Source organism: Rhinoraja longicauda, chromosome 4 (assembly GCF_053455715.1).
Source record: "Rhinoraja longicauda isolate Sanriku21f chromosome 4, sRhiLon1.1, whole genome shotgun sequence".
NCBI classification, from domain to species: Eukaryota; Metazoa; Chordata; class Chondrichthyes; order Rajiformes; family Arhynchobatidae; genus Rhinoraja; species Rhinoraja longicauda.
Window position 1 is genome coordinate 65963674 of NC_135956.1, and position 22559 is coordinate 65986232.

General features: G+C 41.5%; 1 protein-coding gene across 1 annotated transcript in view; it reads right to left on the reverse strand.

The window, feature by feature from the left end:
• The window catches only part of itga9 (integrin, alpha 9), a 265189-nt gene that overhangs the window by 57941 nt on the left and 184689 nt on the right, over positions 1 to 22559 (reverse strand). Inside the window, exon 21 of the mRNA XM_078397893.1 lies at positions 9352 to 9441. Within this exon, the coding sequence (XP_078254019.1) occupies positions 9352 to 9441 (90 nt within the window). The remainder of the gene's footprint in view (positions 1 to 9351; positions 9442 to 22559) is intronic.

Sequence of the window (22559 nt, forward strand, 5' to 3'; positions counted from 1 at the left end):
AGATTGTTTCTCCCTTGAGATGACATCCACAGCAGAAAAATCAGGAGCATTGCCATTTAAGCATGTTTTCACGTGTAAGAAGGAACTGCAGATGCTGGTTTAAATCGAAGATAGACACATAAAGCTGGAGTAACTCAGCGGGGACAGGCAGCATCTATGGAGAGAAGGAATGGGTGACGTTTCGGGTCGAGACCCTTCTTCAGACTGATCTAGTTTTGGGTCGAGTTCCCTTCTTTTCATCCTTGTTTCTTTCATGCTTGCTCCAGATGCAAGATAGTTGCAGAAGCAGCATCATAAGACATCTATGTTTTATTAAGTGTGGAATTTTTATTTCATTTTATTCACATTTAGGGGATGAATTATGAGATTCATTTTCTACAGGCAAATCATATATCTCCTCTGCATGCTGTTTTCACAGAGTATGAAATCCAGACAGATAGACAGTGCAAAACATCCCATTCCAAACCAACAACCCATTTTATAATTTGTCTTGTTTTCTGTCAAAAGAGAAAAGGTTCCCATGTAAAATGTGGTTCTGATTCACTTAGACCCAATGTGTGCTAACATAGAAAAATAGGTGCTGGAGGAGGCCATTCGGTCCTTCGAGTCAGCACCGCCATTCATTGTGATCATGGCTGATCATCCACAATCAGTAACCCGTGCCTGCCTTCTCCCCATATCCCTTGATTCCACTAGTCCCTAGAGCTCTATCTAACTAACTCTCTCTTAAATCCATCCAGTGATTTGGCCTCCACTGCCCTCTGTGGCAGAGAATTCCACAAATTCACAACTCTCTGGGTGAAAAAGTTCCTTCTCACCTCAGTTTTAACACTCTAACACTCAAAACAAATCTGAACCCCAAAATATGTTAATAGTCAGCAAAGAGTAGTTAAACATACCAGCACACTCTCGAGAATAGTTTACACGCACAATGCAGAACAACTGCTAAGCAATGTGCATGTGCTCCTTTAAATGACTCCATTAAACGTCAATATGTTTCTCATGAGTTTGCACGTTCTCCCTGTGACTGCGTGGGTTTCATCTGGGTGCCCTGGTTTCCTCCCACATCCTAAAGACATGCAGGTTTGTAGGTTATTAGGCCTGAGTGTGTCAGGAGTGGATGCAAGAGTAGGATAATATTGAACTAGTGTGAATGATCAATGATCAGTGTGGACTCGGCAGGCTTGTTTCCATGCTGTATCTCTAAACTAAACTAAAATTTGTATTACCATGAAGAAGGTCATATAAGCTTGAGAATTCAGGGAAAAGTGTATTGAAAGATATCCACATTACATAAGAGGAGGTGCTGTGGTCGTAAGGTGTATAAAGGTTGATAAATGCCCAGGGCCCGAGCATGTGGATCCTAGGTCATTGTGGGAAAGTAGGGAAGAAATTGCTGGGGCCCTGGCAGAGATATTTGTGTCACCAGCAAAAACAAACTGCTCGAGGAACTCAGTGGGTCAGGCAGCATCTATAAACAGAAATGAACAGACAATGCTTTAAACGTTGGAACCCTTATTCAGATTGTTGTAGTCAATAAATTGATAGGATTGCAGAGAGATCTGATCATGAATGTATATGGGTGCAGAATCAGGTAGTGGAACAGTGTTTTGTAAAGCAATGAAGAAAACAAAGAGTCTAGGAAAACTCAACATAGGAAGGACTGCAGGGAAGCATCAGGAAATGTGCATTTTGTTGCCATCGGCAGTTTACAAATGATGCAAGTTTTCAATATTGTCAGAAACTTCCTCTTTGTGCATTTTCAGTCATGGAAAGCACAGTGAAGTGTCGTTCCTTCTGCAGTTATTTTTTTTCAAGATTCCAATATCTGCAGTTTCTTGTGTCTTATATATATGTGTATAGATGAGATGTATATAAAGATGATATATATATATTATCTGAGGTGAGGTGAGGTGCCTGATGACTGGTGGATGGCTAACGTGCCTTTATTTAACAAACTTGAGTGACAGGGAAAGGTTTGATAGGCTCCTCCTATCTTAGGAGAGAGAATCTCATGATCTTGTCTATCTCAATAAGATCACCACCTATGCTCCAAAGACAAAAGTCTCAGCCTATCCAGTCCCTTCCTATACCTCAAGCCGGCAAGCCCAGGATACATCCTGGTGAATCTCTTTGGTACCTTTTCCAACTTAATGACAATCTTCCTATTGCTGGGTAACCAGAACTGCACGAGTGGTTGCACCAATGTCTTGTACAACTCCATCATGATGTCCCAACATTTATATTCCCAGTGATGGCAAGCACGCAAAACGCCTTCTTCACCACACTATCTACCGTGCTCGTCACTGACATGCCTCTTTCAAGGAACCATACTGCTGTACTCCCAAATAAATATACAGAGTGCTGGAGTAACTCATATTTCAGTCTGAAGAAAGGTCCCTGAAGGTCACCTATCCATGTTCTCCAGAGATGCTGCCTGACCTGCTGAGTTAGTCTAGCACTTTGTGTCATGGTTTGTAAATTAGCACCTGCATTCCCTTGTGTATACTTACACTCTCATATCTCTCTGTTTTTTTCAACACCCTCCAGTGCTACCATTTACTGTGCAAGTCCCACCCTGGTTTGATATACCAAGGATTGAAGGCCTGGGACCAGGGATTACTATTATGCTGACTACGAGAACGTAATTGGTGTTGTTGATAAGTTTGGGGAAGGCACCAAAATTGGTAGAATAGTGAAGAAGGTTATCAAAGATTATAACAAGATCTTGATTAACTGGACCAAACGGCCAAGAAATGAATGATGGAGTTTAATTCAGATAAAAGGATGCAGATTTACAAGGCCAGTCTGGGATTTTTTTCCCTTGGGCATATGATGCCTTGGGGTGAACTTATAAGGATGATCACAGTCTTATTGTCAAGGTGGCTAGCCTTGGGGGCACTGATTAAAGAGGGCACTGATTAAAGGTAAGAGGGCAAAGATATAAAAGGGATCTGAAGGCAAACCTTTTCATCCAGAGGGTGGTGGGTATATGGAATGAGCTGTCAGAGGAAGTGGTACAGACGGAGATAAATACAATGTTTTAAAAGCTGTTGGACAGATACAGGATAAAGGGTATAAGGTTTGGTGCAATATAAAGTCCAGTAAAGTCTGATTAAAGATAGTTCAAAGGTCTCCAATGAAGTCGATGGGAGGTCCGGACTGCTCTCTAGTTGGTAAGAAGACAATTCAGTTGCCTGATTACAGCTGGTCATTGCTTCGATGTGGGTGGTCCAGGATAAATTGCTGGTGATATTTATTCCTAAGAACTTGAAGCTTTCAACCATCTCTACTTCGGCACATTAAAATAACCCATTAACTCTGACACTGCACTGCGGTCTCCTTGACACAAGAAGTACAAAGAGTGAGTTGTCTGAGAATACTGAAGACTCGCAATATCCTTTACAAACTGCAAATGCCTGTAAAATGGATATCACTGGTGCCTCCCTTCCTCTATTGATATTATTAGACTCAGCTTTCTTTGTTGCTTTGCAAGTCAGTTTCCACTTCTGATTCTATACCCATATCCCAGCATGATCAGATTACTCTATCATATTACTCAATGAACAATAACAATTAGATCCTGTCCCTGTCCATTCCTATTTGTACAACACAAGAAATCAGATTCCTCCACCCCACAAGCCACTCTTCACGTTACCATTCTATTTTGCTGAACAGATGTTGAACACTTTGGCCTATAATTTCGTTAAAGGATTACTCATTAACACCCTGATACTCTCCCTGTAGCTCAAGCCCACGAGTCCTGGCAACATCGTCATAAGTCTTCTCTTCATCCTTTCCTGCTTGACAACATCTTTCCTATAACATGGTTCCCAAAACTGAATACAATACTCTAAATGTGGCCTCACCAACATCTTATATGACTGCACAATGATTCCCAACTCCAATACTCAATACTTTGACCGATGAAGGCCAATAGAATGTAAAAGGAATCTTAAAAAGGAAATTAGAAAAGCGAAAAAAAGATATGAGGCTGCTTTGGCAAGTAATGTAAAAGTAAACCCCAAGGGGTTCTACAGATATGTCAATAGCAAAAGGATAGTGAGGGATAAAATTGGTCCATTAGAGAGTCAGAGTGGACAGCTATGTGCTGAGCCGGAAGAAATGGGGGAGATATTAAACAATTTCTTTTCTTCGGTATTTACCGAGGAGAAGGATATTGAATTATGTGAGGTAAGCGAAACAAGTAGAGTAGTGATGGAAATTAGGATGATTAAAGAAGAGGAGGTACGGACACTTTTGAAGAATATAAAAGTGGATAAGTCTCCAGGTCCTGATAGGATATTCCCTAGGACATTGAGGGAAGTTAGTGCAGAAATAGCAGGGGCTATGACGGAAATATTTCAAACGTCATTAGAAACAGGGATGGTGCCGGAAGATTGGCGCATTGCGCATGTTGTGCCTTTGTTTAAAAAAGGTTCTAAAAGTAAACCTAGCAATTATAGACCTATTAGTTTGACGTCTGTGGTGGGAAAATTAATGGAAAAGATACTTAGGGACAATATATATAATTATTTGGATAATCAAGGCCTGATTAGAAACAGTCAACATGGATTTGTGCCTGGAAGGTCATGTTTGACTAATCTTCTTGAATTTTTTGAAGAGGTTACCAGGGAAATTGATAAGGGCAAGGCTGTGGATGTTGTCTATATGGACTTCAGTAAGGCATTTGACAAGGTTCCACATGGAAGGTTGATTAAGAAGGTTAAATCGTTGGGTATTAATAGTGAGGTTGCAAGATGGATTCAACAATGGCTGAATGGGAGATACCAGAGGGTAACGGTTGACAATTGTATGTCAGGTTGGAGGCCAGTGTCTAGTGGAGTGCCCCAAGGATCTGTGTTGGGTCCACTGTTGTTTGTCATTTACATTAATGATCTGGATGATGGTGTGGCAAATTGGATTAGTAAATATGCAGATGATACTAAGATAGGTGGAGTAGTTGATAGTGAGGTAGATTTTCAAAGTCTACAGAGAGACTTGGGCCTTTTGGAAGGGTGGGCTGAAAGATGGCAGATGGAGTTTAATGCTGATAAGTGTGAGGTGCTGCATTTTGGTAGGACAAATCAAAATAGGACGTACAGGGTAAATGGTAGGGAATTGAGGAATGCAGTGGAACAGAGGGATCTGGGAATAACTGTGCATTGTTCCCTGAAGGTGGAATCTCATGTGGATAGGGTGGTGAAGAAGGCGTTTGGTATGCTTGCCTTTATAAATCAGAGCATCGAGTATAGAAGTTGGGATGTAATGTTGAAATTGTACAGGGCATTGGTGAGGCCGAATCTGGAGTATGGTGTGCAGTTCTGGTCGCCAAATTATAGGAAGGATGTCGACAAAATGGAGAGGGTACAGAGGAGATTTACTAGAATGTTGCCTGGGTTTCAGCACTTAGGCTACAGAGAGAGGTTGAACAGGTTGGGTCTTTATTCTTTGGAGCGTAGAAGGTTGAGGGGGGACTTGATAGAGGTTTTTAAAATTATGAGAGGGACGGACAGAGTTGACGTGGGTAGGCTTTTCCCTTTGAGAGTGGGGAAGATTCCAACAAGGGGACATAGCTTCAGAATTGAGGGACAAAGGTTTAGGGGTAACATGAGGGGGAACTTCTTTACTCAGAGGGTTGTGGCTGTATGGAATGGGCTTCCGGTGGAAGTGGTGGAGGCTGGCTCGATTTTATTATTTAAGAGTAAATTGGATAGGTATATGGATAGGAGGGGATTGGAGGGTTATGGTCTGAGTGCAGGTAGATGAGACTAGGTCAGGGAGAATGGTCGGCGTGGACTGGTAGGGCCGGACAGGCCTGTTTCCATGCTGTAGTTGTTATATGTTATATGTTATAATGTGCCAAAAGCCTTGTTGACCACCCTATCTACCTGTGACGCCACCTTCAAGGAACTATGTACCTGCACTCCTCGATCCCTCTGCTGTAATACACACCCCAGAGGCCTACCATTCACTGTGTAGGTCCTGCCCATGTTAGAAACATAGAAACATAGAAAATAGGTGCAGGAGTAGGCCATTCGGCCCTTCGAGCCTGCAACGCCATTCAATATGATCATGGCTGATCATCCAACTCAGTATCCCGTACCTGCCTTCTCTCCATACCCCCTGATCCCTTTAGCCACAAGGGCCACAGCTAACTCCCTCTTAAATATAGCCAATGAACTGGCCTCAACTACCTTCTGTGGCAGAGAATTCCACAGATTCACCACTCTGTGTGAAAAAAAACTTTCTCTTCTCGATCCTAAAAGACTTTCCCCTTATCCTTAAACTGTGACCCCTTGTTCTGGACTTCCCCAACATCGGGAACAATCTTCCTGCATCTAGCCTGTCCAACCCCTTAAGAATTTTGTAAGTTTCTATAAGATCCCCCCTCAATCTTCTAAATTCCAGTGAGTGCAAGCCGAGTCTATCCAGTCTTTCTTCATATGAAAGTCCTGCCATCCCAGGAATCAATCTGGTGAACCTTCTCTGTACTCCCTCTATGGCAAGAATGTCTTTCATCAGATTAGGAGACCAAAACTGTACGCAATACTCCAGGTGTGGTCTCACCAATGCCCTGTACAACTGCAGCAGAACCTCCCTGCTCCTATACTCAAATCCCCTCGCTATGAATGCCAACATACCATTCGCTTTCTTCAATGCCTGCTGCACCTGCATGCCTACTTTCAATGACTGGTGTACCATGACACCCAGGTCTCGTTGCATCTCCCCTTCTCCTAATCGGCCACCATTCAGATAATAGTCTGCTTTCCTGTTCTTGCCACCAAAATGGAAAACCTCACATTTATCCACATTATACTGCATCTGCCATGCATTTGCCCACTCACCTAACCTATCCAAGTCACGTTGCAGCCTCCTAGCATCCTCCTCACAGCTAACACTGCCCCCCAGCTTCGTGTCATCCGCAAACTTGGAGATGTTGCATTCAATTCCCTCGTCCAAATAAGTCTTCTCAAAATACAACATCTCACATTTCTCTGTATTAAATTCCATCCACCATTCCTCAGCCCACCTGCCCAACTGATCAAGATCCTGCTGCAAATATCGACAACCATCTTCACTATCTACAATACCACCCACTTTTGTGTCGTCTGCAAACTATATAATCATGCCATGTACATTCTCATCCAAATCAATGATATACATGACAAACAGCAATGGGCCCAGCACCGAACCCTGAGCCACACCACTAGTCACAGGCCTCCAATCCGAAAAGCAAGCTTCTATCATCACCCTCTGCCTCCTTCCATGATGTCAATTATCTATCCATTCAGCTATCTCTCCCTGGATCCTATGCGTTCTAACCTTCCAGAGAAGCCTACCATGTGGAACCTTGTTGAATGCCTTGCTGAAATCCATTTCTACAACACCTTACTGCTCTGCCTTCATCAACCTTTTTGGTCACAACTTCAAAAAGCTCAATCAGATTCATGAGACACGACCTCCCACATACAAAACCATGCTGGCTATCCCAAATCAGCCCTTGTCCACCTAAAAGTAAGTATATCATATGCCTCTGTATACTCAGCCAGGGCAACTGCAATTTTCTCTCTACCTCCCCACAATATACTCGGATATATCTGTTCAGGCCCAGGAGATTTGCCTAGCTTCATACCTGTCTTGGCCTTCAGCACCTCTTCGACCTTAATACTGACTGCTCTCAAGGCACTTCCATTGACTGTCTCAAGTTCCCGTCCTCATGTCTTTCTCCATGGTAAAAACAGAGGAGAAATACTCATTGAAGACCTTGTCCATCTCCTGTAGCTACACACAGAGTTGATGTCTTTGATTCCTGAGGGGTTCCATTCTCTCCCTCGTTACCATTTTTCCCTTTATGTACATAAAATCTCAAGATTAGCCTTAATGTTATCTGCCAGAGCTATCTCCTGTCCTCTTTTTGCCCTCCGGATTTCCTTTTTTAACCTGCGCCTTAGTTCCCGAAACTCCTCCAGGGATACACTTGACCCCAGCTGCTTATACCTGCCCCACGCCTCCGTCTTACTCTTGACAAAAGCCTTAATTTTCCTCATCATTCAAGCTTCCTTATAACCACCTGTCTTGCCCTTCTCTCTAACAGGAACATGCATGTTCTGGACTCCTTCAACCAGGAAAGCAGCACACCATCCTCGCTATGTGTTGTAATCAAGAAGCTCCTGAGGTCATCCAGCTGTTGCTCCAGTTCCTTAATGCAGTCTTTCAGGAGTTGCACCTGGACACAATGACCACAGGTGTAGTCTCAGCAGTTTCCCTGACTTCCCACATCCTGCAGGAAAGGATCTTTCCTGTTTTCTGCTTTTCTACGTTCTTAACCCTAATCTCCCATCCCAAAGGCCTGCAATTCTGTTTCCAGGTCTGTGTCCTATCTCTCATTCAAAATCTTTTTCGAGCCTTAAGCAGATTCTTATCACCAGCAGCTACTCTTTCCATCGCAGGCTTCCCCACTCACTGGAAGCAGATGCCCATTCTTACCTTACTCTTCACAGTGGTTATCTCCTCTACCCAGATCCATAGTCCACTCTGGACCCCCTATGGAGGGATTCAACTTGCACTGCCTCCCTGCCAAAATTGTTCTTTAGTCATTGTGTACCAAATTATCATTGTCCACCGGGTGGCACCATCAGTGATGGGAGCCTTGCCAACGGTCTGTCTGTCTTTTCATCCTTTATATTATTTTTAGTGCATTTTAAAAGTATGTGTTGATGTTCTCTGGTTTGTTTTATGTGGGGGGTGGGGGAGGGGGTCGGGGGAAACTTTTTTTCAATCTCTTACCTTGGCGGAGATGTGATTGTTTTCCGGATCGTATCTCCGGTCGCTCTGCGGCCTAACATCATGGAGCTGGAAGCCTTGCTCGGGACTGACTTTGAGCCCCACCCCGGGGACGTGGACTTACTATCAGAGCCTGTGATCCCTTGCCTGGGATCGCCGCTCCAACAGCGGCCTGCGGATTTCACCATCGAGGAGCTCGCAGTCTCGGGTAGAGACCGATGTCGGGAAGCTCCAAATCGCAGAGGGTTCGACTAGCCCCGACCCGGGTCCGATTGACCAGCTATGGGAGTCAAGATCGTCCCCTCAACGGAAGACTCGAGGCCCCCGACCGCAGGAGAGCAAAGGAGGGAAGAGATTGAACTTTTTTTCACCTTCCATCGCAGTGGAGGAGTCACTGTGTTGGATGTTTATGTTAAAATGTATTTTGTGTTCTGTTGCTTTTAATTGGTATGACTGTGTGGCAAAACAAATTCCTCGTATGTTGCAAAACATACTTGGCTAATAAAGTATGATTATGAATTATATTCCAGCTTCAAAAGATACCAGTACATTGTTCATATTTACCCTGTAACAGCAGTATCCACTTCATGTTTCAGCGGCATTGTGAGAATGAGTGTGTTGTCATGCAGCGTTTCATTATGTTCCACATTCCCACTACAGAAAAGAAACAAACACAATCTTAATAGTCAGTATTATGCATGTTGGCCAGAGCACAAAGTGAGAAAAATATAATGCTGTCCTCTCTCTGGTTTCGCACTGCTGGCAAAAACCCTTTAAAAGTTGCTTTACATTTGGCTATTAAAAGTTATGACCAGAAAAGCAGCTGCACCATTCAATACCTCCAATGAGTATTTTTAAATATTGCATTCATTTGATATTTTTGTAGACAAGTAATGATATCCCATTGGATTAAAAGGAAACATAAAGACATTGAGGGAATTCCTGATTTTAATGCAATTGACTATAACCTCAAAAGTCATGATGGATTGAAAACACACTGCCAGCTCAAAGCCCCTAAATTTCAAGGTGAAGAGATCAAAAATCAAAGTGCTGCTAAGCCCAAGAGACCTGTAACTCAATGTAGGAAGCACAACGAGTTTCTGCTTCATGGAACCAAAGTTAAAAGACAACAGAAACAAAATACTATACATTTTAAACCTAGAAATTCACATCATGCAACACTTCAAGTGATATCAAGATGCCTAGAATCTAAAATAAAGATAGAAAATGATATTAACATACTGTAGATTCATCAGTACTTGTAAATATATATATATATATATATATATATATATATATATATATATATATATATATGGATTAGTCTTTAAAATGTTGATTCTTGATTTGAGTTGCAAGGTGAAATTTGAACAAACCTTTTGACTGAACTGAAAAGTCTGAAGAGGAAATTGTCCAATGTTATATTTAAAACTTTAGAAAGATATGAAAACTGGTGAATGGTGAATTGCAGGGTGGGAGTCACATCACAGAGATCCAGGGAAGTGTGGAGTGTCTCCAGTCTACAATAGACATTGTGCACTTTCAATGTCTATTTAAATACTTAATTGAACTATTACACCTGTATTAACAGCAAATCACTTATAAAACAATCTTTTAATACTTACCTTTACCCCTTTACTTCTTGTTCCCTTTCATGAGGTGTTAATTTCTGGACCTGATTGAATTTAAGGCCATCAAAGAGATATCTGATTTTTTTAATGAGAGTTGGATTGTGCTACCTGCTAATGCTGATCGAGCTCATCCAAATAAATCTTTAAAATAAAACCCTCTAGACTATGGGAGCTGCTGGGCAGAACAGACACTTGGTTTACATCAGGCAGCATCTGCCTGACCTGCTGAGTTACTCCAGCATTTTGTGAATAAATACCTTGGTTTACATCTGGTCAACTTGTTTTGCAGCATAGTCAACAATCACTTCCAAAAGTATTTAAATTACATAACATAGGGTGGTTGTGTATACAAAATTTTCACATTTTGAACTTTGGTGAGATAATATCTTTATATCTTTCTATGGTGCTGTTCAGTAAGGCAGGTGACAAGACGAACTTATAATGGAATGTTCTATCAGAAATTATTAATATAACATAAACCTTGTAGGTAAATGCAAAATGTATAAATAATCAACAGATATAAATGTAAACATAAATTCACTCACTTTATTTTCTAGCCCACCAACATAACCATTAACGATAGTCCCATTTGCCTACATTTGACCAATATCGCGCAAAATCTTTCCTATCCATATACCCGTCCAAGCGTCTTATAAATGCTATTATCGTATCTGCTTCAGTTACTTCTTCTGGAAGCTCGTTCCATATACCACCACCCTCTGAATGAAAAGGATGCCTGTAATCACAAGGAACTGCAGGTGCCAGTTTGCAAAAAAAGATGCAAAAGTAACTCAGCAGGTCAGGCAGTATCTCTGGAAAACATGGAAAAGGTCAGATCCGACTGTTGCTGTAGAGGGGGTGAGGGGGGCAGAAATCCAGAAGAGGGAGGAGCAGGACAAAGCCTGGTGAGTGATAGGTGAATGAAAGAATTAGTCATGAGGTTCTTGATTAGTAAGGGCATCAAAGGTTAAGGGGAGAAGGCAGGAGAACAGGGTTGAGAGGGTAAAGTACATTCTTTTCAAACATATTGGGCTGGAGGGGCTGTTTTTGCGCTGTACGTTCTGTGTACTTCTATGTATTTGCCTGGCTGCATTCCCAATGATCTGCTTTAATACTGCCCCTTCACTAGCAGAAATATCTTCATATTGATTCCAAAAGTTTTCCACTGTCTCGCATAGCAACCTGGAATAGGCTCGCCTGGATGTACTTTAAGAATCCCATCTTCTCTACCATTCACACAAAGGAGTTCCTGGTTAATGTGGGGGAAGGTGAAATCCTCTTTTGGCTGTAACCCTATTATTTTTACACTTCTCTGCGATTTGCTTACATATCTGCTCCTCTATTTCCTGTTGATCATTTGAAAACCAAGAGAGCGACACTGCTGTATCAGATGGACACGAGGAACAGCTGGTGAGGCCCAACTCTCCAGATACACAATCCATTCATGTGTGGACTTGATGGACAGGATGCGATGGCGACGTAAACTTCATGACAAACTCGTTGTGGTTTCGTAGGTGGTGGTTTTGTTTCTCTTCCTGCTCCCTAACCTGGAACATCTGGCAGTTAAGTGCCTACTGTGACGGTACTCCGCCATTATTCTGTCTCCAGTCTAGGGCGGCACGGTAGCGCAGCGGTAGAGTTGCTGCTTTACAGCGAATGCAGCGCCGGAGACTCAGGTTCGATCCTGACTACGGGTGCTGCACTGTAAGGGAGTTTGTACGTTCTCCCCGTGACCTGCGTGGGTTTTCTCCGAGATCTTCGGTTTCCTCCCACACTCCAAAGACGTACAGGTATGTAGGTTAATTGGCTGGGTAAAATGTAAAAAATTGTTCCTAGTGGGTGTAGGATAGTGTTAATGTGCGGGGATCACTGGGCGGCACGGACTTGGAGGGCCGAAAAGGCCTGTTTCCGGCTGTATATATATGATATGATATGATACATCCCACCTCAGGCAGACATCAATATAGCAGTTGGGTAATTGAGCGCAGCAATCAAAAACCATCCGATGGCATACCCTGGTGCATTCCACATCATCACTTTGAACTTCAACCAGGCTAGCTTAAAGAAGTAGAATCCTGAACCAAAACGGAAAGCTCTTCAGCGGGTAGTCCATAGAGCTCAGAGGACCATCGGAACACAGCTACCAGCCTTGGAGGGCATCTACAACACACGATGCCTCAGAAAAGCCACCAGCATCCACAAAGACTCTTCACACCCTTGCAACAGTCTGTTCGAACTTCTACCATCGGGCATACGATACAAGGCCTTCTACGCCCGCACCTGCAGACTCAGGAACAGCGTCATCCCCAGGGCCATAGCTGCTGTGAACCGGTCCTGCTGAGCCGGATGGTCACATCACACAGTGAACCGGCACAGATCTACTTGCACTTTATTCTGTTTTAAAACTGTTTCAATTTGTTTCATTGGGTTGTTTAAATTAATATTGACTAGCTAATTAATTTATTGCATCGTATGGGAGACGCATTCCCAATCTCGTTGTACCCCTGTACAATGACAATAAAGATATATTGTATTGTATTGTATTGTATTGTACAGATATTGTGTGATTCACTGAGTTCCTCCAGCATTTTGTTTTTTGCTCAAGATTCTAATATCTGCAGTCTCTTGTGTCTTGAAGAAGTTTCTGGTTAACTACTATCAACACATCAGATTTTTGTACTAATGTCTTTTTTTGTAGTTTTATTTCTTACCAGCGTCTTATATCATTTATGTATAATTTACTTTTTTGTGTGTTGTCTGATTATTAAGCACCTGTGATACTGCTGCAAGCAAGACTTTCATTGTACCTGCACCTCACTGTAGTTGTGCATATAAAAATAAACTCGACTTGACTTGAAGATAGACACAAAGTGTTGGAGTAACTCAGCGGGTCAGGCAGTATCTCTGGAGAAAAAGGATGGGTGACGTTTCGGGTTGGAATCCTTCTTCAGACTGAATGTGACTTGATTTGAGATCTTTACTACAACCCCAGGAAAGTGATCACCTCTTTTCTTTCTGGGTTTCCACCTTATGGCATAATTTGAAGAACCTGGTACAATACAAGAAATTGAGGAGAGTTGTGTACGGAGCCCAGACCATCACGCAAACCAACTTCCATTCCATTGACTCCATCTACGCTTCATGCCGCAACCATCATAATCAAGGATCTGTCTCAACCTTGTCACTCCCTTTTCTCCCCAATCCCATCAGGCAATAGGTACAGAAGTTTGAAAATGCACACCTCCAGATTCAGGAACAGTTTCTTCCCAGAAGTTATCAGGCGACTGAACTGTCCTCTCATCAGCAGGAGAGTAGTCCTCACCTTCCATCTACCCTCTTAGAGACCTTCAAAATATCTTTAATCGGACTTCATTGGAATTCATCGTGCTCTAAACATTATACCCTTTATTCTAATATCTGCAATCATGTTTAGTCTTTTTGCTGACTTGATAGCATGCAACAAAAAGCTTTTCACTGTACCTCAGTACACATGACAATAATAATAATAATAAACTAAACTGAACTAAGATATCCTCTTTTCCTTATTGCATAATGTTCTCCTTGGTTAACACTGCACTGCCACCCCCTGTTTTACACCAATTCTCTCCCCCTCCCCCCCTACCCTTTCGTCACCCTGAAGAATCGCACCCTGGAATTTTGAGTTGCCATTCCTGTCTACCTTGCCACCAAAGCCTCTAATATTGCAACAAAATTAAAGTTCCCTTATCCAGTTCACTCAGTTCATCTGCTTTTCTCGTCAGACTATTTTTAAAATTAAAATAAATACAATCCAACCTTGCATCCATCCCTATCAAGTTTGTGTAAGCACTGCCAACTTTGAACCTACCTAGTTTTCCAACTATATTTTGCTGTTCCTCACCTTTGATGGCATTTCAATTCTGTGTCTCATTTCCCTGTCAAAGTAGTTTAAATCCTTTCCAGCAGCACCAGCAAACTAAAGTGTCATTGACTTCATATATCTAGAGTCAGCTGAACAGCACATTAGTACAACAGTAAATGATGCTGCCTCACAGCTTCCATAACCGATGGGAACCTGACTACGGATGCTGTCTGTGTGGAGTTTTCATATTCCCCTTGTGACTGCATCGGGTTTATACCCTGGGTGCTGAGGTTTTCCTCCACATCACAAAGACATTGATAGGCTAGATAGACACAAAGTGTTGGAGTAACTCAGCAGGTCAGGCAGCATCTCTGCAATAAAAGGATGGGTGATGTTTCAGGTCGGGACCCTTTTTCAGTCCAATACTGCAATGCCACCACCTTCCCAACCCGAAACGTCACGCGTCGTTTTTCTCCAGAGACGCTGAGTTACTCCAGCACTTTGTGTATATCTTCAGTATAAACCAGCATCTGCAGTTCCTTTCTACACACATTGATAGGTTAATTGGCTCCAGTAAATTACCCTAACATTGCTAAAGGATCAAAAAAGGGAGTTGATGAATAAGTGGGAGAAAAAAAAACTTGCAGGGTCACAGGGAATAGGACTCCTTTTGGATAGCTCTTCTGGGATCCAACATGAGCCTAATGTGCTGAATGTCTCCTTCTCTGTGATAAGTTAGCTATATACTGAATAACAACAAATTAAATCTTGCTAGTAAATAGCAGCACCATCAAAAAAAGGTACCAGCATGTATATCTCTGTAAGTAAAAGCAAATTTGGGAGCTTGATGCATGCATATCTAAATACAAAGGTTCTAAATTTGTTCAGATTCCAGCTGGCCGATTCAGTCAGATTTTTATATAGCACAAAAACCCAGCCCAACATATCAAGTTGCCTAAATGAGCAAGTCCCATTTGCATGCGTTTGTCTCAAATCTCTCTGAATATTTCCTATCCATGAACCTGCCCGAATATCTTTCAAATGGAATAATTGCATCCACTTCCTCCGGCAGCTCATTCCACATATCTGCCACTGCCTGTATTAAAAAGTTGGAATAGAAAGGTCTCCTTTAAATGTTATCCCCTCACCTTAAACCTATGCCCTCTAGTTTTAGGCTCCCCTATTCTGGGATAAAGACTGGTTATCCATCTTATGTGTGCCCTCATGATTTTATAAACCTCTCTTAGATCATACCTCGGTGTTGTTATGCTCCATGGTAGGATGTCCTCCCCTATCCCGCCTCTCCTTGTAACTCATACCCTCCAGAGCCAGTAACTTCCTTGTGAATCTTTTCTACATCCTTTCTAGTTTAATGCCATCCTTCCTATAACAGGATGATCAGCAATGCACATAGTACTCCAAATGTGGCTTCGCCGGCATCTTGTACCAGCATGTCAGTGCCTTCAACTACTGGACTCTGCAAGGAGTACAGTTGTAGAGCATAAACCTGCTGAGATTCCACAGAACTTAGATGGAGAATCTGCCTAGGCATTCTGTATCCAAATATCAAATTCTATATTGCTACTTATCAAATAATATTAATTAAACTGTTATTTTCTGTATTGGTTGGAAAACCTAAATTGAGGATTAGTTGAATACCCATTGACTTTGAAAGACGTGCTTAGTTTGGCCTATTTCCACTGGATTCCAGTAGATCTCCAGTGAGCCACATGGACTCTGCCCAGAAAAATAACACAATCCTTTTGTATGATCAAGGTTGAAATATCAAATGGGCATTAGCTTGATTTCACAAAAAGCACAGAATGTAGTTACTTAATTCATTAGGAAATGGTTTTGGAAAAACAGTAAATGATCTGAATGTATCTGGATTGCATTAGACATGGAAACATCAGTGTTCATACATCTGCTGAGTGAGAGTTTTTAAGTGCTAGAACATCGTAAACTATTAACCATGCCATTGAATAGTTGAATAGTTGTTGGTTTTTCTGATATTGCTTGTATTGCGGACGTGCATGGAATTTTTCACCAAAAATTGCTAATCTTAGCTTATTAAGGGATTCCTCATTAAATTACAATAGTTCCCTCACTTACATTCTTCATTCAACAAATTCAATATATATTTGATGTTGTCTATGTCAGTGCAACTGGCAGCACTTGACAAATTTGAGCAAATGTTATTATTTCTCGAAGGACAATCCCCTAGCACTTGCACAGCAGTTCCAGCTGCTGCCAGCAGTAAAATCCAAACTGCTGGAAGAACTCCAGCACAGTGTGGCACGGTGGCGCAGCGGTAGAGTTCCTGCCTCACAGCGTCAGAGACCTGGGTTCTGTCTATCGACAGGGTTCGAGTGCTATCTGTACAGAGTTTGTATGTTCTCCCCATGACAGCGTGGGTTTTACCCTGGTGCTCCGGTTTCGTCCCACACTCCAATGACGTACATTGGATAATTTAATTTGGCTTAGGTGAAAATTGTAAATTGTCCCGAGTGTGTAGGATGGTGCTAGTTAGTGCATGAGGATCACTGGTCGGCATGGACACAGTAGGCCGAAGGGCATGTTTCCGCACTGTATCACTAAACTAAAATAAGTTAAACTAAATTCAATGGGTCGAGCAGGATCTGATGCAGGAACATAACCCACAATGTCCACCACCCCTTCGTCACTACAGGTGTTACTTGACCTCCTGAATTCGTCCAGCAGTTTTCTTTTAGCTTCAGGTACCAGCATCTGCTGTCTCTTGTGTCCATATGCAGTGATGACTAACTGGACTACCTGTAACAGTGAATTAAGCTTTAGATAGCCCACCTCAACAAACCTGAAGAAGGGTCTCGACCCGAAACATCACCTATTCCTTTTCTCCAGTGATGCTGTCTGACTCGCTGAGTTACTCCAGTTTTTTGTGTCAATCACGAATTGGGTCTTGTGTCACTACTAAATTGTCAGAATGCCATCAAGACTTGATTAGCATCAGAAAACCCACTAAATGTTAGTAAAAGGGGATCTCCAGTGTTCTGGGTTAATCTATTGTGACATGACCAGCAGCGACACAAAATCTACACTAGGAAGATAAATGGGACAATAGTTTTGAAATCAGTTTAGAACAGAAATTTACGTGACACCTTTCTTGTTCTCAGTATACCATGTACACAAAGCAAACTGGGTCTTGATCCTGTTCGTGATAACCAATTTTTAAAAATATCTCGGATCACTTCACACAACAAACAATGCAATTGTCCTCATTGTTAGTGTGATGTAAGTAAAGTAAAGGGGGAGATGTGATGTAAGTAAAGTAAAGGGGGAGATGTAATGTAATTAAAGTAAAGGGGGAGATGTGATGTATATGTAATATAAATGCCAGTGCCCCCTTGAGGCCAAGAGCAGAAGCGGGCCAATGGGCTTGTGCCTTGTGACTGGTGTTTCATCCACATTAAATTGATTAAAGCTTCAAGTTATTAGTTTTGACCCCAACGTTGAAGGGGGAGATGTGATGTAAGTAAAGTAAAGGGGGAGATGTGATGTAATTAAAGTAAAGGGGGAGATGTGATGTGATTAAAGTAAAGGGGGAGATGTGATGTATATGTAATATACATCACAGTTAGCATAGTAAGAAACCAGAAGGTAACAATTCCACAAACAGGTTTGAGACAAACCTCTGGAGTAGGGAATTCCAGAAATTCTCCATGGCTTGTACTGAATACTGCAGCTTACTGCAGCCACGTCTAAATTTGGCAAATGACAATGTGAATTTAGAAAAGAAATTTTTTTAATTTTCAGCTTTATTGCCTCCTCCTGCTCTTTTCTCTGCCCAGCTTAGCTCTCTGGGGGAAGGGCAGACGTCAAACACCACCGCTACCACAGATCAGAGAGCAAAGGCCTGCATACTATGTTGCAAATAGTGGCAAAAAAAAACCCTGAGGAGCCACTATAAACAACTATGGAAAGCTTGATATGGTTTAATTGTTTGCATCTATATTTGAAATACAGTTTAAAAGCATCTTATAAAAAGAGAAACATTTTTAAAAATCTGTCCTGAACTCAATCCATGAGGTTTGATCTCAAAACCCAAGAGATTTACTTAGTACTGTACAACTTTCTGGAGGCTGACTAGAAATAACTGAGCAATCAGCCACCCCCACCAACCACCCTAACTCGAACTCAGCCAGCAGCTGGTTCTATTTAAGATTATCACAGGAACTGCAAGAATGCTGTTGCTGAATGTATTATGCAATGCATTAGTTAACCAAGGTTTGTACAAGCCAGAAAGACATCCAGGCCAAATCTCTGAGTTATGATTCACCCTGTTCATTTCTCATGTTCTTTTAAACTATTCGGAGTAAACACAGTGTTCTAAAACTTCAATAAAATTTATGTATTTTGTAACCACAGAACTTCTTTTCAACAAATGATTTAACTGTTTTGTTAATCTATTTGCATTTTGTTTGTACAATTTAGCCAGAGAGGTGATGATATATTTGTAATCTTAAACATTTACTCGGAGGAGACAATTTCCATTGCGACCAAGATTGTGACAGGGATGTAAGATAAAACTGGGAAGATTTACAAAGTCCTGAGTTCTCACATGAAGTATATCTGGACGATGTTTTAGAGTAAAAAATGACATGTTAGGTCTTCAAATGTTTGTGGATTATAGTCAAACTGAATATAGAATTCATATAATGAAGAATTATTGGGTGATTGTGCTGTCATTTACAGATCTATATTGTTACGGTAGCAACACTTGTTCTTTGGAAAAACTAATTAGAGGCAGATTCCCCAAAGCATGAGCTCCGAACCCGAATATCCAGAGAAGGCAGCAAACAGAGGCACATTTAACAATTGACTAATCTTTTGCACCTTGGGATGTCATAGAGCATTAGTCATACAGCACAGAAACAGCCCATTCAGCACAATCTGTCCATGCTGACCGAGATGGCTCATTTCCCTCTGAACCTTTCCTACCCACATACCTGTCCAAATGTCTTTAAAACGTTGTTATTGCACCTGCCTCAACTACTTCCTGCAGTAGCTCATTTCATTTCATATACACACTATCTTCTGAGTGAAAAAGTTGCCCCTTAGGTTCCTATGCAACCTTTCCCCACCACCCACCAGCCCCCCCCCCCCTCCCCCTTCCCCTTCCCAACTTAAAGCAAAACCCTCTAGTTCTTTATACCCCTTGCCTCGGGAAAAAAAGGCACTCTGCATTCACCTGATCTATTCCCCTCATGATTTTATACAGCTCTTTAAAATCACTCCTCGGCCTCCTGTGCTTTAAGGAACAAACTCCTAGCCCGCCTAACTTTTCCCTACAGCTCAGGTCCACGAGTTTGCAATACTGTTACAGTATGTGCAACTAGCAGCATTACTAGGAACAAAGGCCAGTGATAAGAATAATGGGTGCGATATAGGTTTGAAGATGTGCAGATTTGTAAAGTTGAGTGCCTCTCTGCCTTGCCCTTTTCTACCTTTCTTCTCCCCACCTCTGAAGAAGGGTCTCAACCTGAAACACCACCTATCCATGTTCTCCAGAGATGCTGCCTGACCTGCTGAGTTACTCCAGCACTTTGTGTCCTTTTGTGTATTAACCAGCATCTGCAGTTCTTTGTTTCAAACAGTTGTCTTCTGAATATTGATAAATAATTGCATTTAATTTGCTTATCAGGGAAATTGGAGTGTTCCAATATTTTAATTTAGGTATGATTTCGGTGAGTTGATACTAGTTGCTGATCAAACATTCCTCCCAACCCTCCTATACGTTCCCCTCTTGCATCCCCTTCTATTTAACACATAGTGGTCACTGGGTTTACAGAACTCTTTGCTGGACAGATTAAAGTTTATTGTGAAATTGGGTGATTAGAAGGCTAAAAACCTATAATAGGTGAAGTGAAAGAAACTCGTTTCAGACTATAAAGACACAATTTAGTTACGGAAACAGAAACATCTGATTGTGGAAGATAAAACAGCATGGATACAAAAGTGTTGATTAATACAAAAGTGCTGATTAATGCAAAATTAATACAAAAGTGCTGATTGCTGACCAGATTAATACAAAAGTGCTGATTGCTAACCTCATTTCCTCAGTGATGACCTACATGAGTGTGCACTTTCACTCAACAAACTGTTACTTTAAATATACTTTGCTAACATGACCAAATGTTGTGAAATCTTGCCTTGCTTCAGATGCTACCAACACCAAAACATGTTTCAAATATGTCAAGTGGTTGTGACAGAGAAGTTTCTAACTAGCTGCTGTGTCCAATGATACTTTTCCTACAAATCTATTGCAGTATGTTTATTCAGAATTTCTGGAATCCTTCTTCTTGAACTGAAACTGTTTGCAATCAGCCTTTTTAAGCAGCAAGGTGACTTTGACTCCTAACATTTTTAGTAAATCGAATATCACTCTACCTTAATTGGCACACGTGACAATAAAAGACCTTGAACCTTGAAAGGTCACACAAGCCTACTCAAATGCCTGAAGTGACTCAAAGTGACCTAAACAAGGTCATTTTTTGATTAAAATGCACTTTCCCACATTTAACCTAATCTTGACAATATAAAATGCAATTAGTAGTACCTGGGGTACAAGAATATTATTAATGAGAATAGATTTTTTTTTGTCCTGTGGTGCACTTTCCTCCTAATAATTACCTTTCAAAGTCATATAACACAGAAACACAAGCTCTACATATCTATTCTGACCTCCTTTACTGATCATGTGTACCAGTATCATGCTTCCTGTTTTGAACCTAAATATATTACCATCTAATATCTTACTTGAATGAAGTGATAAAATAATCATTGCTCAACCTTAGGTCACTAGCCTCAAGAATTGACCACTGGAGTTTTAACATTAGGATTCAGTTGCACGACCAAGCACAATCTCTGGGATTATTTTATATACATTTTATGCATGGATTTCTGCCTGTGTTTGGAAAATGGACAGTTCTGTGGACATCAGATACTGTAGTAGTCCAAAGGGACAAAAGCAGGATGATTAAAATGATTGCTGTTACAAATAACATGCTAGAATAGGATCATCAAAAGTACTCTCAGGTTGACCAAAGAAATGTGCATTCAAACCCCATGTCAGGATTTAGCACATAATCGAGAGCATCATGCAAGTAAAATGTTAAGATAGACAGAAAAAAAGTGGCCATCATAGAGTTATACAGTGTGTAAAAGGCCCTTCACCCCAACTCATCCATGCTGAGCTAGCTGGCTTCCTGTGCTAGACCCATTTGCCTGCATTTGACCCATATCCCACTAAACCATTCCTATCCATGAATGTTCCAAATGTCTTTTAAACATTGTAACTGCACCTACTTCTATCACATACTCTGGCAGCTTGTTCCCTATGCACACTCTGCATGAAAATCTTGCCTCTTGCACTCCGTTTAAATCTTTCCCTTCTCACATTAAATCGATGCCCTCTAGTTTTAGACCTCTACCCTAGGAAAAAGACCATGACCATCTACCTTATTTATGTCCCTCCATAAGGACACCTCTCAGCCTCTTTCATTTCAGGGAAAACTGTCCCACTTTATTCGGTCTCTCCTTACAACTCCAGTCTTGGCTACATCCATGTCCTTTGGATGAACTATTAAAATACAATGTGGTGCTAAACTGAACTAAAAGAATGAAGAGAAGTCATCAACTTGATTAACTTGAAATTGGAACAGAATGTGTTACCAAGAAGAGTTATGGCCCAGGGTTAGAGTGCAGACAGCACTTTGCTACTGACTTCCACTCCCAGACATTGCAACAGAAGTAATGGGTCTGCTGTCCGGGTTTGAAGGCAGCCTGGGGAACAGATTGATCAACCCATCCTTACCTGGATCCACCTATCACTTGCCATTTCTTGCCCAAGCCATTCTCCCCACTTTTTTCTGCTAACTATCTCCTCTCTACTCCATCAGACTGAAGAAGGGTCCTGGAGAGAAACACCACCTACCCATTTCCCTCCACTATTGCTGCCTGATATGCTGAGGTCCTCTTGAATTTTTGTTTCTTTGCTCAAGAATTGGTAACGTTTTTGAGGTTGGGTGTTGTGTCACCAAAGCCACCTTTGAGACCAGGGGTATTCCATACCTCGCTGAGTCAAGGGTTCAATACACTTTGCATCTGGCTCTGGTTTGCAAATCACAAAGGATCTAGCATAGCCCCTTTCACTTGAAATCAGTCTTCACCTTCATTTAAAAGGTAATGTTTTATTCAAGATTTGTTTTTGTAATCTTTGTTTACATTTTTATTAATTAAAGTGCTCTAAAAAGCTTTTA